At 44.2% G+C, this 16,905-nt stretch overlaps 1 protein-coding gene across 6 annotated transcripts in view; it reads right to left on the reverse strand.

Moving 5' to 3' along the window:
• Positions 1 to 16,905, reverse strand: part of PHACTR1 (phosphatase and actin regulator 1) — a 290,390-nt gene that overhangs the window by 131,848 nt on the left and 141,637 nt on the right. The window contains exon 1 of one of the 6 annotated variants that reach the window (XM_010217966.2): positions 5,164 to 5,313. The exons of the other annotated variants lie outside the window; for them this stretch is intronic. Coding sequence (XP_010216268.2) covers positions 5,164 to 5,284 — 121 coding nt within the window. The 5' untranslated portion in view covers positions 5,285 to 5,313. Of the gene's footprint in view, positions 1 to 5,163; positions 5,314 to 16,905 lie in introns of those variants that run through there. 6 annotated transcript variants of the gene reach the window in all.

Here is a 16,905-nt window from a genome sequence, read left to right on the forward strand (position 1 = left end):
TTCATCAACTTTCCCTGGCATGCCATCGCATTTGCCCCACATCAACTTATTTAGACCTCAAAAATAAACCCGTTTTATATCTTGACTTGCACTGTGAAGGAAATGTATTTCACTCTGCAGTGTTTGTCCGTGCCTTTTTTTTTTTTTTTTTAAAAAAAAACTATCCCTCAGAGAGCAAAGTCACACATTGCATAACTATATCATCTGTTGAAACATCAGGTGTGTTTTTCTGCTTCCTACACCTCATGGCAGGATCAGCTACACTGGTCTCTTTCTTCTGCTTTTCCATTCTGTGTTGTCTGATTCTTTTTCTCCAAAATATTTTAGGATTTTGAACAGGTACAACTGTAAATGACTGCAATGCCTCACACTGCGTTCACTCTGGAGATGGTAACGGAAGAGCAGGTACTGCTTGAAATACTGTGAGAATTAATGGAGGGAAACTTATTTTTCTACACAACTCTTGCAGTGCTTATGGCTTGTCTAGAAGATAACTCTTTCATTTAATAAATACTTTTGTGGGTAGCAAAAAAAACAAAACAAAACAAAACAAAACAAAAAAACACCTCAGAGACAATCTCTTAATTGACAATAAAGTCATATTCTCAGAAGTTCCCATCTGAAAAACATATCCGAATTAGAGAACAATTCCAGGTGGGAACTGAAAAAAAAAAAAAAAGGGAAAAAAAAAGAAAGAAAGAAAAAAAAAAGAAAAAAAAAAGCTCATACTTCCCATTTTCAAATAGTCTTTATCTGGAGGCTTCAGAAAAAGGCTGACAGCAGAAAAATGAGTGCAGGAGTTCCCGCAGTGGCAATATCTCAGTCCACTCTGATTTTCACACATATATAAGATAATCGATTGTCTACGCTTAAATAGCAAACTGAAGTGTAAGAATATATGATAAGCAGACTGGATATAAGTTCTGGATTAAATCTTCAGTGTATATTTATTATTAGTATTATTTTCTATTAATATTATTCATATTTCTGCTATACATGTACCTAGAGACCCAATAAAATCAGAGCCACCCTCCCTATTTTGAGGCACTAGGAACGCAAACAGCCAGAGACAACCTTTTTTGTTTCTCCTAAGGACTCGTAGTCTATTTAGAGATCAGTGGGTAGGTGAAAGGAAATCCTATTATCTCCCCTTTACAGACATGGAACTTTGGTACCGAGTGACACAAAGACAGACTTGTCCAAAGCCTCACAGGGCTCCTTTGCGGAGGTGGGAATTGAATTGAGAACTCGGGAGTTTTAATCTGTCACTGTAAGGAAAAATGTCTTTCCCTATGCAGACCCTCTCTTTCAGTATACATTTAGGATATCTGTTCTCCACTTTATATTTCTGGCATAAAAATCAATGGTATCCCAGTTCATCTTGCTCAAAACCTTTGTTTCTCTCAGATCATTTCTGGGATGTTTTGAAACATTTACTGTCTTCTCTAATCGTAGTAAAGAACTGATCATGACTCTGACTCAGCCTCAGACTTCTGCAAGAGACTGTGGACATTTAGATTCAGTGCTCACCACATAAATACATTAAATAAAACCCAGCCAATTTCCTTTCTATTTGTCCCTCTAGCTAGTGCTCCCTTTTCACCAAGCATACCACCAACCATGACCCTGTGGTTCCCACCAGCCTCCCGTGACACCACTGAAATCTGCATGTCTAGAAAGGCTCTGTACGTACCAGGAGATGTTCAGCACGGTGCCATCCCAGCACACCTGGATCTCTTGCAGCTGTGTTTCCCTGTTCTCTTCGAGATTAGCAGGCACTCTTGCATTCAGCTTCAAGAGGTAGCGGCATTTGCCTTCATCTTTCCAGCATTTTCAAAACACCTCCCACTTCTCCTATGCTCCCGCTTCTTGTCTGTCTTTTGGGGGGACTTTTGTGACTCTTTACTACCCTGTCTCTCCCAGCATTTTCCACCCTGCACACCTCTGGTGGCACTCAGTGATCTGTCCTGATCTTGCGGGGCTCTTTTATTCCTCGCAGTGACTCAGAACTTTCCACACTTGACTGTTCCCTCTTGGTCTGCTCTACTGTCTCTGATTGATTGCTTTTCTAACACTGTCCTGGACATCCTGAGCCACCCAAACTTCACAGGATGAAACAGAGCACCTCATTTTTCCTTACACACAATCTCATTCCTTCTTCTCCATTTTAAGCCCCCCCTCCCTTTTTTTTTCTTCCTGTCACTCGGAATCTCAATATGGGTGCTTTATGCACCCCCCTTCTGCTTTCTATTTTCTGACTAAGAGAGCATTGAATGCATCCTTTTCCTTCTCTGTGATGGCTACACACATATCTGCATGACTCCCTCCTCCCTTCTCTGGGCTTCTCACTGCTCATTTTCTGCTCCCTCAAAGCATTGCATCCGCATCACTTCCCTTCATGCTTACTTCACTGGATCCATCTGCACAGCCAAATTCCTCCACTAACTTCACTCCAGATTACAGGACCTCCCTTAGAAGAGATAATACAACTCAGTACCTCCGCCTACCTTTTCACAGGTTATACTTTTCACAGGTTCTGCCTACCTTTTCCTTAGATTATACTTCTATCTGTTCTGCTATTCTCCTCCTCCATGCATTTGCCAGATCAGCTACTGGCTTAGAACGATTGCCGTCTTATCCAACATGAATTTTCCTTCTCCAGCCCTGCCAGTGCAGCAGTGCAGAGAACATGCACAGTAAGATCATGAGTAGGGAAACAGGAGTTATAATTGGAATTGAAGGACATTAAATAAATTAAACAAACAAATTTCAAAAAAATAAAAACACACACACATATCTACACATATATACATATAAATATTTTTGGCCAGCAGGGCAGGGTGGTCCATAGTGGAAAATGATGTGTAGTTCCGTTATAGAAAATGCTAACCAGTGCTCTCTTTGGATGCTTTCCAGGTTGTGCCACTGTGAGGATGCACAGACCTCATGAGATCCTCACTTCTCCGCATCTGGGCTAATTACAGATTTCACCTGTTATTTTTCAATTTTAAAGGTAATTGTTATGCCTTTATCTTTCCTGTTGAACTTCAGTTCACAAAATTATTTCCCTCTAAATCCCCAAAGGTCTAGGAGTGGTATTAACCAATGGAAATATTGGCATTTTCCAATCCTGAATAGGGTACCAGTATCAAGTGAGTAAACAAGCTCAGCCAGCATAGCTGGGACAACAGTTTCATTACTTCTTAGCATTCTGCAGGAAACTCATAGCTGCCCATGCTGAGAAAAAAAAAAAAAAAAAAAAGGATTTAAAGATTGTGCCAGTATTGTGTCCTTTTTAGATGATGACCATAAAGAACTGCTTGCATGAGGTGGTATGAACTCCTGCCCCGTGGTACTAGATGGTGCAAGGGTAATGGTGGGATGTTTTGGGAGTCTGCTGGCTGGAAGAACCTATGCCCTATTCATTGCTTTTCTATAGTTAGTAGACTATCTCCTGACAAGAGATATACCCTTCTCAGAGTATCTTATAGTTTGAAGCTAAACAATCAAACATAAGAGGAAGCCAAGTACTTTGATGTATACCTATTAATCTGCTAAGATAAACAAGTAATTAAATTATATATTCACAAGTATACTGCATACACACATGCACATTAAAAATGGGAAACTATTTGTTTCGTGCTATGAAAAGACTTACAGGACAAGATTGCAAGAAAATAGCAAAAGATGTTGATGTAATCAAGTTTCAGGTGAATTCAATTTATCTAAGAAAACCTATTTTTAACAATTGGCTTCATTGCCTTGAATGATAAATAAACCACCATAATAGTATAAAGTACCTGCTGCTGTGCATATCCCTTCATTTAATATCTGTGGGGTTTGCCGTCACCAGCAGCACATAAAAGGGAAGAAAACACTCAACATTTTGTACAGCATTCAAATTCTTCCCTTGGCTGTAATGGCATAAGCAGCAAAAGTGTTTAACCCACTGTGGGCTTCAAGGCTGCTCTGGTATCTCCACCCTTAGTGTGAAGGCAATGTTTTAGCTGCAGTTTAATTAGAGAAAACTGGAATTACACTAGGAGGACTCTAATTCTGAAGGGACGTTAGCAAAACTGCAATTCTTTCATTAAACTGCAGACCTATGGCTGGCGAGTGACCATGAGATCCCAAATAATATTTCGCTCTTCTGCACAGAAGAAATTAAGGCAGCTTTGGTTAATTAAATGATGCTGATGATAACAACGTCAGTGTTAAAAACTGGAAAATTAAGTACGTACAACTACTGAGAACCCTCAGCTCAGAAAATAACCATTTCATATTTGCATTCACCATAAATAAAACCTTTCCTTGACCTTCAGAAAATGAGAGCTGCCTACTATATCAGCTAATGGGCAATCCTAAGTCAAGTGCCTTCAGACTCAAGATAAACTGTAAAAGCATCCGGCAAAACAATAATAAAGGACTGAGCAAGGCTGGGGAGTTACATCTGCGCAGCTGCTTCTTGCTTGAATGGTTTTATGCTTCCCTCAGTTCTCAGTTTCTCCTAATTGCCGACTTCGGCAAAATACAAATGTTTTGTCTTTGTTCTCCTCCAAACATTAGTACTTACAAGAACACAGAAAGCATATGCTTACCTGTCACAACGCCAGGGACTGGTTATACTGCCACTCTCTGAATACCCTTTTGAGGTTTTGCTCAGTACCCACAGGGCAGGTGTAATGGATGAAAACAGTTGTCTGATGAAGAATGCTATATTAATTTCGGAAATAAGCACCGTCCCCCAGCGCCTGTGACAGCATGTCCTGGCTGGGCTCCGTGTGTCCCAATGCCTCCAAATGCTGAGCGGAGTCAAGCAAACTCTACTGCAGTAGAGCGAGGAAAAAGTTGGCATACCGAGGCAGAAGCCCTAACTTAAAATTCACGGGAACAGGAGCAGAACACAAGCAATACAGACAGTAATTTCTATAGCAACTAGATGAGAAAGCAGAAAGAAAGGAAAAAAAAAAAAAAAAAAAAAGAGTTGTTTCCTTAACTGCTAGCCCTGTCCCCCTCGGCACCTCTAGGATAGACACGCTGCATCCATGCCCAGCACATCCATTCCGTGCTGCCTTTCCCACTTCCCTGGGATGCATGGAGAGAACACACCCCCCCCCACATGCCCTGCCAGCAGCCACGCTCCCACGGCATCCCTGCACTCACCGTCACGGGCTTCCTCCCCGCGACTGCAGTTGCTGCAAATGTGCTTGATCTCTTTGCCTATGTGACAGTGAATCACGAAGGAGACGTTGCCGGGGGCGGCGGGCTCCTTCAGGGGCTTCATCCTCACCAGGCAGAACGCCTTCCTCTTGGCCTTGTCGCCCACCGAGGGCAAGGCGAGCATGGCCGGCTGCGCCCCGGCCGCCATGCGCTGCCGCTTGCCGCGGCGCCTCCGCCACACGCGCGTCGGCACGGCATGGAAGGGAGGGCTGCGCGCGGGGGGAGGCGAGAGCACACGGCCGCGCGGCCGCCTCAGCCCGGCTGCCCTCCGTGACCAGCCGCCGAGCCTCTCCAATGGGCGCCGAGCCCCCGGATACCCATCCCGCTCCTTGCTGGGGCTTTCTTGCCCTCCTGGTGCTCCCTGCGGAGCTGCACGGACTCCCGTGGACACAATGGCAGAAGGACAACTACGGCAGTAGTGGCAGCTCTTAAGAGTGGTGCGAGTGTTGTTTCTTTAAATCTTCAGCGAGCTATCGGCTTGGCACTAAGCACACACAGTGTAACTGGGGCAGATAAAACCTGGTAGGGAATAATGCCATTCCTCTTGCTTTTAGCCAAAGCCCTTGTTTGCTGTTGGATGGAATCAATTCATTCTGCAATTCTTTATCATTTTTACTTATTGGTGCCACATACCTTACAGCTGGAAGAGGCCAAAAGGGCCTGATTCTCTTCAGCTGCACATGAAACAGAGAGATTTTTACCTAAGTGAAGATGGAACAGAAATTTGAGGATTCAGTACTGTGATTTTCCACCGTTCTCCTCACACACACACACACAAATATACGCACACATGAAAGATGCATGCACTGAAATTGCTGACCTACTTGTTCAGCGTCACTCTGCTTCAGGTGTGACTGCTCACCTGGCACTATGGGGAGCTGAAACCTTGACATGACACATACAGAAGAAATGGCAAGGCTTTTTCTCAGCAGTGTTCACAAATCAGACCAAGTGCTGCTAGATCTCACTGAAATGGGGACTGAAGCATGTCCTCAGCAGAACTGTGCCGTTTATCAAGGTGTGCAAAGCATCCTGCATGCTGCCCTGTGCATGGGTTTGTGACAAATGCTACAGGTTAAGCACCTTAAAAGTCTTGATTTTGCACATGCTGTTCATCTTATAGCCTCGCCAGTTTCATTAGAAGTCTTAGAAAAGGGGGAATACAGGATTATTTAGAAACAAGCAGAAGATTTCCTAAAATGTGCATAGTACAGCTAAGAGTTTATGTGTTGAAAACCTGTCCTTTCATATGCCTGATGCCAAAACAGTGTTTACTACAGTACTACACACTGGGAATGTGAAAGCTGAGAATTATTTGATCCCCTACCAGTCACACAGGAGTTCAGACACAGCGGATTTCCCACTAACGTACTCACTGTCTTTCAGAACACCTTCAGTTTGGCAGTGATTCAGAAAATAGAGAAGCAGCAAAGATGGCCAGAGTCGACCTTCTGAGCTTCCTTACAGCTCAGCACTGGCCTCCAGCACTGCTACATGATAGAAATGGGTCAAGAAAAGAAAGCAAATTTCAATTTCTCTGAATTTGGAAAATGCAGGTGTTAGTCAAGTACTGGGCAAAATCAAGAATGAATACAGTATCTGCTTTCTCCAGACAGTATTGAGGTGGCTGCACTTTGGCTGATTTAGGATGGGAAATAAATGTAATATGCCAACAGAGCTTTTATGAGGGCTGGTGCAGTAGGGCAAATGGTCTTGTAGTTAAGGAAGTGGGTAAAGCTTAGGACATTTAAAAAAAAAAAAAGGAGAGAGAAAAAAAAAGGGTCAGGTCATCAATCCTTTGCAGACATTCTCCATAACTTTAGAAAAAATTCTTACAACGTCTTGATATCCCAGCTCCTTGGCTAAAGAACAATGGTGATGCTTCTGATGTTCAGACAAGTTTTATAAAGAGAAACAGCAAGGTGCTCTGAAAGACTCTGTATAGCACAGAGGTGGAACACTTACACCGATCATTCAACTACAAAGTTCTACTATTCATAGCAAGATGGGAGGGAAAGAGGAAAAAAAAATCTATTAGCCCGAGTCCAAATGGTTCAATCAGTCCAAACTTCAAACTTGGATTTATTTGCAATAGTGTTTAACTCTTCTCTTCCAACTTTTTTGTATGTAAAATTGTAAAATTCAACTTAGATTTGAAAACAGCTTGGGTATGCAAAACCCTGCATTCTTCAGTGACTCAGTTATTCTCTCTCAAACCCAAACACCTATTAAAGAGGGACAGGAACAGTGGAAGCTGGAACAGCACCCTTCTCAGGCAGAGACTCAAATGAGAATATCAGCAAAACTGTTCCTATAATTCAGGCCTAAAGCTCTTCAGTGACTCTGTCCCGATTCAGATGTATTCAGCACTGTGAAAGAACCACCACAACATTGCTGGAGCAGACACAGCTTAACAAGTGGATCCCCGTAGAAAATCAGCTGTTCTGCCATGTTTGGGGAAGTTGGGGAGTTGAATAACTTGTCCAAAGGGTAACACAGATTCTGCCTGAACTTGAAGTCAAAATTATCAAGGAAAAAGGCTGGTGCAATTTTCCTTGTGAGCGGAATGCTCAAGTTTTTGTATTAATCAATAAGGGGGTTTCTCCACAGTTTGGCTGAAGAGCAGGACAAAGGGAGGGGAGACTGAGTGGAGCCATGAGCCCAGAAGGACAAAAAGAGTCATCTGCAAGGAGATGGGGCCTTTACAAAGGAGGGAAATAGGGCAATTGCCCCACATTCTTCAGCAAGGGGGACAAAGGAGTTGGTGAGCTCAGGTGAGAACAGATGGCGGGAGGCCGGAGTTCGGTGTAGGCGGGCCGGGAAGGCTGTAACTTCTGAGTACCTTGGCCAATGGGGAAAAGGAGAGGGCGTCCCTCGGTCGGGAAATTAGGATAAAAGGGGGGCTGCGTCCCCCAGCAATTTGAGAGACCCCACAGGGATATGCCCGGTGGACTCTCCCTTTATTCGAATAAAGTTTTAGGACTCCTCTGTCTCCTTTTTGGACATTCAGTTCTTGACAGCGAGATTTTCCGCACAATTGGGGGCTCGTCCGGGATCCTTCCACCTTCCGGGAACGGCAGACGGCGATTGGAGTCGACGGCGCGCCTCACCATAGCTTTTGGTGATCGACTCCCTTCGACGGCAGCCTGCACCGGACGACTGATTGGGTTCCCGAGACTGTCCGGAGACAGACGAGAAGCGGATTGGGGGATCCGCAGGTAGGACCAGGAGGGGGTCCTCAAGGGGTGTGACGTAACGGACTAGGTCTGACGGAAAGGACCTCCCGGTAGCGCTAAGCCCGACGGAAAGGGCTAGGTCTGACGGAAAGGACCTCCGGGTAGCGCTAAGCCCGACGGAAAGGGCTAGGTCTGACGGAAAGGACCTCCCGGTAGCGCTAAGCTCGACGGAAAGGGCTAGGTCTGACGGAAAGGACCTCCCGGTAGCGCTAAGCCCGACGGAAAGGGCTAGGTCTGACGGAAAGGACCTCCCGGTAGCGCTAAGCCCGACGGAAAGGGCTAGGTCTGACGGAAAGGACCTCCCGGTAGCGCTAAGCCCGACGGAAAGGGCTAGGTCTGACGGAAAGGACCTCCCGGTAGCGCTAAGCCCGACGGAAAGGGCTAGGTCTGACGGAAAGGACCTCCGGGTAGCGCTAAAGTCCGACGGAAAGGACCAGGTTTGACGGAAAGGACCATTGAAATCTCACTGGTGAGTACTATGGGACAGTGGGGAACAAAAGGGGTGGCGACTCCGACATGGGAGTCCAGGGAGAGCAGCGAAGGGAAGGCAAAAGAGGGTGCTAGGGAAAGGAATGATGACCTTAACTTATCCCCATATAGTCCCTTGGGGAGACTTTTGAGGGTTTGGGATAACTTACGCATTCCCCTAGGAATAATTATGGAATTAATGATAAAATATTGTTGTTTTGTTTGGCGAGAATATAAGTTACCAGGGGGATTTAGGTGGCCCCCTGTAGGGTCGGACGACGCATCAGGAGCCACAGGTCTTGTCCCCTCTGTACCTCCTGCTTCTAGTGACAGTGAAGAGGAGGAGGAACAGGACATTTTATCCCCTTCAAAAACAAGAAAAGGAACCCAGTACGAGGTGCCAAAAACTTCTAAAGTTCCGACAAAAATTCGGCAAATGCCCCTACGACAGGTTCCATTGGGAGGTCAGGATGGGGGATTTGGATTTGTAATCGTGTCACTGACCACCCAAGATATAAGGGGATTAAAGAAAGAACTACCTCCTTATTTAGATGATCCCATAGGAGTAGGGGAAAAGATAGATGAATATCTAGGAAATGCAGATTACAGGAAATGCAGATTACACTTGGAAGGATTGGGATTTTCTTTTAGGAATCTTATTTGGATTCCAGGAAAAGAAAATGATCTTGCAAAAAGCTCGTCAATTATGGGAGGACGAACACCCGCAGGCAGGCCAAAATGTGATAGATGCACCCACAGTGGATGATATGATCCCAGTGGGAGACCCCCATTGGGATCCAAATGATCGAGTCAGTTTGACCCGTCTTCGAGATTATCGAGCATACATAATCAGAGCCATTAAAATGGCAGTCCCCAGAACTAATAATATGTCAAAGGCTATGACCTTGGAACAGGGAAAAGATGAGAGCCCCTCTCATTGGCTAGAAAGAATTAGAGATGCTTTGAGGAAACAGGGAGGACTGGACCCTGAGGGACCAGCCTTTGACACATTACTAAAAGTACAGTTTGTCACTAAATCTTGGCCTGATATAAGAAGGAGGATGCAGAAGGATGAAGAGTGGCAGGATAAACCATTAGAGGAATTGGTAAAGAGAGCACAACAGGTGTATGTGAGAAGGGATGAGGAAAAGGCAAAGACAAAGGCAATGATTATGGCTCAGTATATAAGACAATCACAAGGATCTGTGAGGCCCCCTGAGGGACTCCCAAGGGCCAGAGGAAGGGGTCGATCTCAAGGGCGTAATCAAAGGCAGAGCAGGGGAATGGTCTCTTCAACAGAAGATATCCAACTAAAACAAAAATTGGGAAGAAATCAGTGTGCATTGTGTAATGAGGAAGGACATTGGAGAAGGGAATGCCCACAGAGGCTAAGAGATCCTCAGGAAGAGGAAATCCACCGACTAATGGAAATGGATTGCCAGGGATGTCAGGGGCTCCCATTATACCAGGGATCCACCACACGGGAGCCCTTGATAACATGTAGGGTGGGTCCAGACCGAGAGGAAGTGTGTTTCTTGATAGATACAGGAGCCTCTCGATCCACCTTGAATTTTATGCCAAAAGGAGGGCGATTGTCAAAAGGCTCCTTGGTTATCCAAGGGGTAAGTGGGAAAGACGAACGAGTGCGTATTATCCAGCCACTGGTAGTGGATGTGGGAAATAAATTTGAGATGCATGATTTTCTCTTTGTCCCAAATTGTGATTGCAATCTGCTGGGGAGGGATTTGATGGCTAAATTGGGAATGCAAATCAGTATTGTAAGAGATGATAAAGAAGCTTGCACTACTGTAACTTTGTGCAAAATGTCTGACAAAGCTTATGCTGAAGTGAACCCAGAAGTGTGGGCAGTTCCAGGAAAATATGGAAAACTAGACATGGAACCTCTCCAAATTACTTTAAAGCAACCAGGGCAGATAGTCTCTAAAAAGCAGTATCCTATTTCACGAGAGGGAAGGAAAGGCTTACAACCTACTATTGAGTCTTTGCTGGAAGCAGGACTTTTGGAGCCGTGTATGTCTCCATACAATACTCCCATTCTGCCAGTCAAGAAGCCAGATGGAACCTATAGAATGGTACAGGACTTAAGAGCAATAAATGAAATTATCAAACCAAGACATCCCACAGTTCCAGATCCATACACTATTCTAAACCAGATCCCCTCTTCACATCAGTACTATTCAGTACTTGATTTGAAAGATGCATTTTGGGGATGTCCTCTCACAGAGGATAGTAAGCAATATTTTGCCTTTGAATGGGAACAAGAGGAGGGAGGAAAAACAATAAAACAACAATTGACATGGACAGTTCTCCCGCAAGGATACACTGAGGCACCGGTCTTGTTTGGACAAGCCTTGCAGAAAATACTGAAGGAATTTACCCCACCTCCTGGAGTTAGGTTATTGCAGTATGTGGATGACTTGCTCCTATCAGGGGAAGAAGAGGGGGTAGTAGAGGAAGCCACTGTGAAATTACTTAATTTCTTGGCCCAAAAAGGGCTTAGGGTGTCCAAAAAGAAGGCACAAATGGTGGAAAGAAGGGTCAAATATTTGGGGCATATTTTGACCGGAGGTTTACGATGCCTTGACCCAGAAAGAATTCGGGGAATTTTAGAAGTGCCATTACCCAGGACTAAGAGAGAGCTACGGCAGTTCCTAGGGCTAGTAGGATACTGCAGAGCCTGGGTTGAAGACTTTTCTGCATTAGCTAGACCACTGTATGACTTTTTAACCCAAAACAGCCCCAATGTTGTGGTATGGACACAAGAAGGAGAACAGAGCTTTAGAAAATTAAAAGATAAATTGAGCAAGGCTCCGGCCTTAGCTCTTCCGGATGCAGAAAAAGAATTTGAATTATATGTGGATGTCAAACAGGGCCACGCCAAGGGAATTTTAGTGCAAGAATATGGAGGCATGCCAAGACCAGTAGCTTATTTTTCTAAAATATTAGACCCAGTAGCTAAGGGGTGGCCTTATTGTCTGCAGAATTGTGCAGCTACGGCCCTAATGGTAACTGAGGCCCGAAAGCTGACTACAGGAGGATCCCTTGTTGTCAAGGTCCCACACCAGGTCAAGGCATTACTAACTGAAAGGGCTTCCAAATGGATGACCAGTGCCCGATTATTGCAGTATGAAACCTGTTTAATGGAGCAGGAAGATTTAAAATTAAGAAGTGGGGGAGGGTTTAACCCAGCTTCTTGTCTAACTGGTCCTGAGGGAGAAGAATCAAAGGAAATCCATGACTGTATTCAAGTACTAGATCTCCAAACTCGACCTAGGGAAGATTTGAGAGATATTCCTTGGCCAGATGGGGACAATGTGTTTATTGATGGATCTTCAAGAGTAATAGAAGGGAAACGGGCTACAGGATATGCTATCATTAAGGGAAGGGAGCTGCTGGAGGGAGGAAAGCTGCCATCTACCTGGTCAGCCCAAACCGCAGAATTGTACTCTGTAATTAAGGTGTTCTTAGAACAAATAATTCCAAGATATGGGTTGGTAGAGGCAATAGATTCAGACAGAGGCACTCATTTTACAGGAAAGGTCCTTCAAGATGTCATGACTGCCCTAGGGATTCGATGGGACTTGCATACCCCTTGGCATCCTCAGAGTTCTGGTAGAGTGGAAAGGATGAATGGGAACATTAAAAAGCATCTTTTAAAATTGGTGTTAGAAACTAAGATGCCGTGGACACGACTTCTCCCATTAGCTTTAGCAAGAATAAGAGCAAAACCAAGGGGAGACATTCAGCTGTCCCCCTTTGAAATAATGTTTGGGATTCCCTATCCTGCTAACTCCCAACCTGGCAAGGAGGTGGAGATAAGTGATATATATGTAAAGCAATATGTGGCCAGAATACATTCTCTTGTGAAGTCTCTCCGACAGGAAGCCCAGCTTGCACAGACCCTCCCCTTGGATTTTGCAGTCCATGATATCCAACCAGGGGATTGGGTCTTGGTCAAAGAATGGAAAGAAGCACCACTGCTAGCAAAGTGGCGAGGACCTTATCAGGTATTACTAACCACAGAAACATCAATCAAGACAGCTGAGCATGGATGGACTCATCATACTAGAGTTAAGATTTCCAAGACTCCAGAAGTCTGGACTTCTCAGTTGAAGGAAGAGGATGGAAAGCCCCGGCTAGCTCTCCGTAGATCTGTACCGCTGACGGGGAGTGGGTCTGGAAAATAAACTCTGGGTTGCTGGGTCTGTGAGAATCCAGGAGGATATGAAGACTACCCATGGGTACTAGACATACTGAATGCAGGTTGCAGGTTGTTAGTTAATAACCTAGTTTGTAAAAACAAATATTGTTCAAAAAAAAAAAAAAAAAAAAAAAAAGAAAAAGAGGAGGGATTGAGCGGAATGCTCAAGTTTTTGTATTAATCAATAAGGGGGTTTCTCCACAGTTTGGCTGAAGAGCAGGACAAAGGGAGGGGAGACTGAGTGGAGCCATGAGCCCAGAAGGACAAAAAGAGTCATCTGCAAGGAGATGGGGCCTTTACAAAGGAGGGAAATAGGGCAATTGCCCCACATTCTTCAGCAAGGGGGACAAAGGAGTTGGTGAGCTCAGGTGAGAACAGATGGCGGGAGGCCGGAGTTCGGTGTAGGCGGGCCGGGAAGGCTGTAACTTCTGAGTACCTTGGCCAATGGGGAAAAGGAGAGGGCGTCCCTCGGTCGGGAAATTAGGATAAAAGGGGGGCTGCGTCCCCCAGCAATTTGAGAGACCCCACAGGGATATGCCCGGTGGACTCTCCCTTTATTCGAATAAAGTTTTAGGACTCCTCTGTCTCCTTTTTGGACATTCAGTTCTTGACAGCGAGATTTTCCGCACACTTGCAGGTGCCCAAAACAAGTCCCAAAGCCATCTGCTAGTGTGCCTTTTGTAACACTCACTTCACTATAACATGCAAATTTGCCTTCACTCCTAAGAGCTGCCTTTATACCGATTCTGAATTTGCCACAACTCATAAGACAAAAATATGCTTAATTATGATCTGCGTAATTATGGTGAAAGCTGCCACTGCTAATCAGTTCCAGGACAAATAATGTAAGATAAACATACTACACTATTCCTGCAGGATATATCTTTAAAAACAAGATATACCAAGTTAAGTAAAAATAAATAAACAAATGAACAAACACAGTAACTCTTTCCGTTCACTGCCTCATCATGTTGTTGCAAAACCTGGCACAATGTTATTGCACTGTGGACACCAAAATCCATGAAAAGCATAAGGTTTGTAAATGAACAAATTTGGGTTCTTTTCCCAGTCCTACCATTCTCTTCTTTAATAACCTTGGGAGAACATTTATTTTTTCCAGTGCCACGTATCCTAGCTCTTCCCAAAAGAAAGAAAGAAAAAAAAAGTCCTTTCTACTGTCATTTAAGAGGAGAACAAAGCAACATCCTCTTAAAAAACAATGGACTCATGCCTACAGCAAAAACTTTAAGGCTCCATTTTTTCCACCATTTCTTCTGGAATAGGCCTCCCTTTTCCCCAAATCCCCTGTCTGAGCGCCTTTTTTTGGGTCGCCGTGCCCTGAAACAGAGAGAGATGGTGGGACCAGGCAGGCAACTATCAGGCAAGAACTTGACTGCATCCTCCACATGACAACAAGGAGCACAGAAAATATTTTACTTCTCCCAAGCTGGGTGCACAAACAACCTGCTCCAATGCTGCGCATCCTCCTTCCTGTCTCTGGTACGGAAGAGTGGACTTTACAAACGGTGTGGGAGCCTCTCAGCTACATTGCCCACCAAGGTAATGAAAAGATTATCTTGGAGGCTTACACTGAATCCCTGAAAAAGCTATAGCTTACAGAATGAACTTGTCCTGGTGGCTGCAGACTAAAACATTAGATAAATGCAAGGCAGGGTTGCTTTCTCTTAGCATTTTAGTCTTTCTAAACAAAATACTGTGGTTCTCTTGTGTTACAAAAGTCTATTCAGACATGGATGTTCTTGAAAGGATGCCTCTATAGTTGGCCTTTTTTTTTTTCTAAATATTTCCCTTTCCTTCCTATTTCTTCTGCCCACTGTATTATGAATCTCAGAATAAAAAATAAAAATAAATGATCACCAGCTCTGGTGTTTAATGTGTATATCTATGTTGCATTATATGTACGGAAACACACCAATCAACTTGGAATGAAAAGGAAAATACGTTCAATTTGATCCACTGACAACAAAAGGGCAATCAGCCCCAAAGACAATACCCCATTTGTAGCAACAGCCACTCCTTGTCGAGAAAAGGCCTCAGAGTCACCTCAGAAAGCTGATGCTTGCCAAAGCGATTTGTTGCCTAGTGGAGAAACTTCTATGTACAAGCCACAACTCAAAACTAGATACATTATGTGCTGGTACTTTCTGTTTCCTGGACAATTAGTATAGCAGGACTCTGGTCCATGACAGGGGCTCCAGGGTGCTAGGCTGACACTATTTCTGTGTATTTCTGCTTACTGCATGGAGCATCAGCAAAACCTGGAGGACAAGGAGGAGGGGGAATCAGCCTGAGACTCCTGCAGGCCAAAATAGAAGATGACCTTTTCAGTTCTGCAGCTATAAACACATTCTTCATCAGCAATCCCAGCTACTCCTCACAGCCATGAGCCCAAGAGAGCCAGGTGAAGAGCGCTGCAGAAACAAAACTAAACTGAAGGGAGAAGGAAGGAAAGAGAACACCCTTTCTCGGCTCCCCTACATTCAGCAATGCTGCTGAAGAATCTTGTGGCTCATTCGCGCTATTCTTGTAGGGCTCTCCATTTTCTGTGCACCACTTTGCCTTGATGAGATCCCCTCCTTACTTAGCAGAAATTCTGCTCTATTTCAGTGTGACACCATATGGTGTAATGAAAATGAATAGAAAAGGTTACACACACAAAAAGAATAAACTTAGAAACACCTGTTTGCTGCAAGTGTGAAGAACTGCTGATGGTAAAGGACTTTTAAGGATAAAAAGGAAGACGCATATGTCATCGCATCCTTCAGAGAGGCAGAGAGTTGCTGAACTGCCATTTGATTGTCCAACGGTGCACACACAAAACATATTTGTGGACACAACATTCAAATGTCAAACATCTATGTGAAATTAATGCACAAAGACTTCATGGAGTCAAAGGTAAACACAAGAAATGAATTGATGGGGAGACTGGACTTGTAACATGGCGGGGTGATCATTAGCATTAGATGACAGGCAGAGGAAGAGAAAATCATTAAGCTGAAATTATAGGTGAAGTTCTAACCCCAGCAGAGTCCCCATAAGTCTTAGCACTAAAACAGTCAGTCACAACAGTCCTAACAAGGTCACTAACTCCCTGTATTTTTGTATCTGATTTAGATGTCAGTGGTTGTATTTAAACCAACTAGCAGGTAGGCAAAGTGGCATGCTCCAGGGTTTCAGTGGTCTGTTTGGAACACTTTGCAGCTCCTTTGCAGCTGGATTTCCAGAGGGATGGAGAGGTATATTCCAGAGGCATGCACCATTTTTACCCTGCCATAGACATTCGATACAGCAGAGGCATGAATTTGGACTCAAGAACACTCCTGCATCCTCAGTTTAGATGCAGTTATAATCCCAAAGGTGAAAACAAATAGTTCCAAAACCTTCAGTGCAATTACAGAACCGAGGAAAAATCTGGATCAAGTTTCGCCTGGCCAGTACAGCCAATATATGTCTGTACGTCATAAATATACACCAAAACAAATAGCAGTGGTGACCTGAAGACTTGAAACAAACAGCAGCTTCCTGGATAGTTACTCCCTGCTTGACACTTGAAGAATACAAAACCCAGTACACCCTGTGGATTTTCTCTGTCCTCTAAAGTACCTTTTTCTTTCTGCTCATAAATATCTTTGCACATTTTACTTCACTTCCACCAAAACCAGGCACTCCTTATAGATAAAAGTAGAAAAGGGAGACGGGAGAAAAAAAGAGGGGGCTGAGAGAGGGACACAAAACCAA

The sequence above is a fragment of the Tinamus guttatus genome, unplaced genomic scaffold (assembly GCF_059628265.1).
Source record: "Tinamus guttatus ecotype Peru unplaced genomic scaffold, ASM5962826v1 Tinamus_guttatus_pri_ptg000131l, whole genome shotgun sequence".
Classification (NCBI taxonomy): Eukaryota; Metazoa; Chordata; class Aves; order Tinamiformes; family Tinamidae; genus Tinamus; species Tinamus guttatus.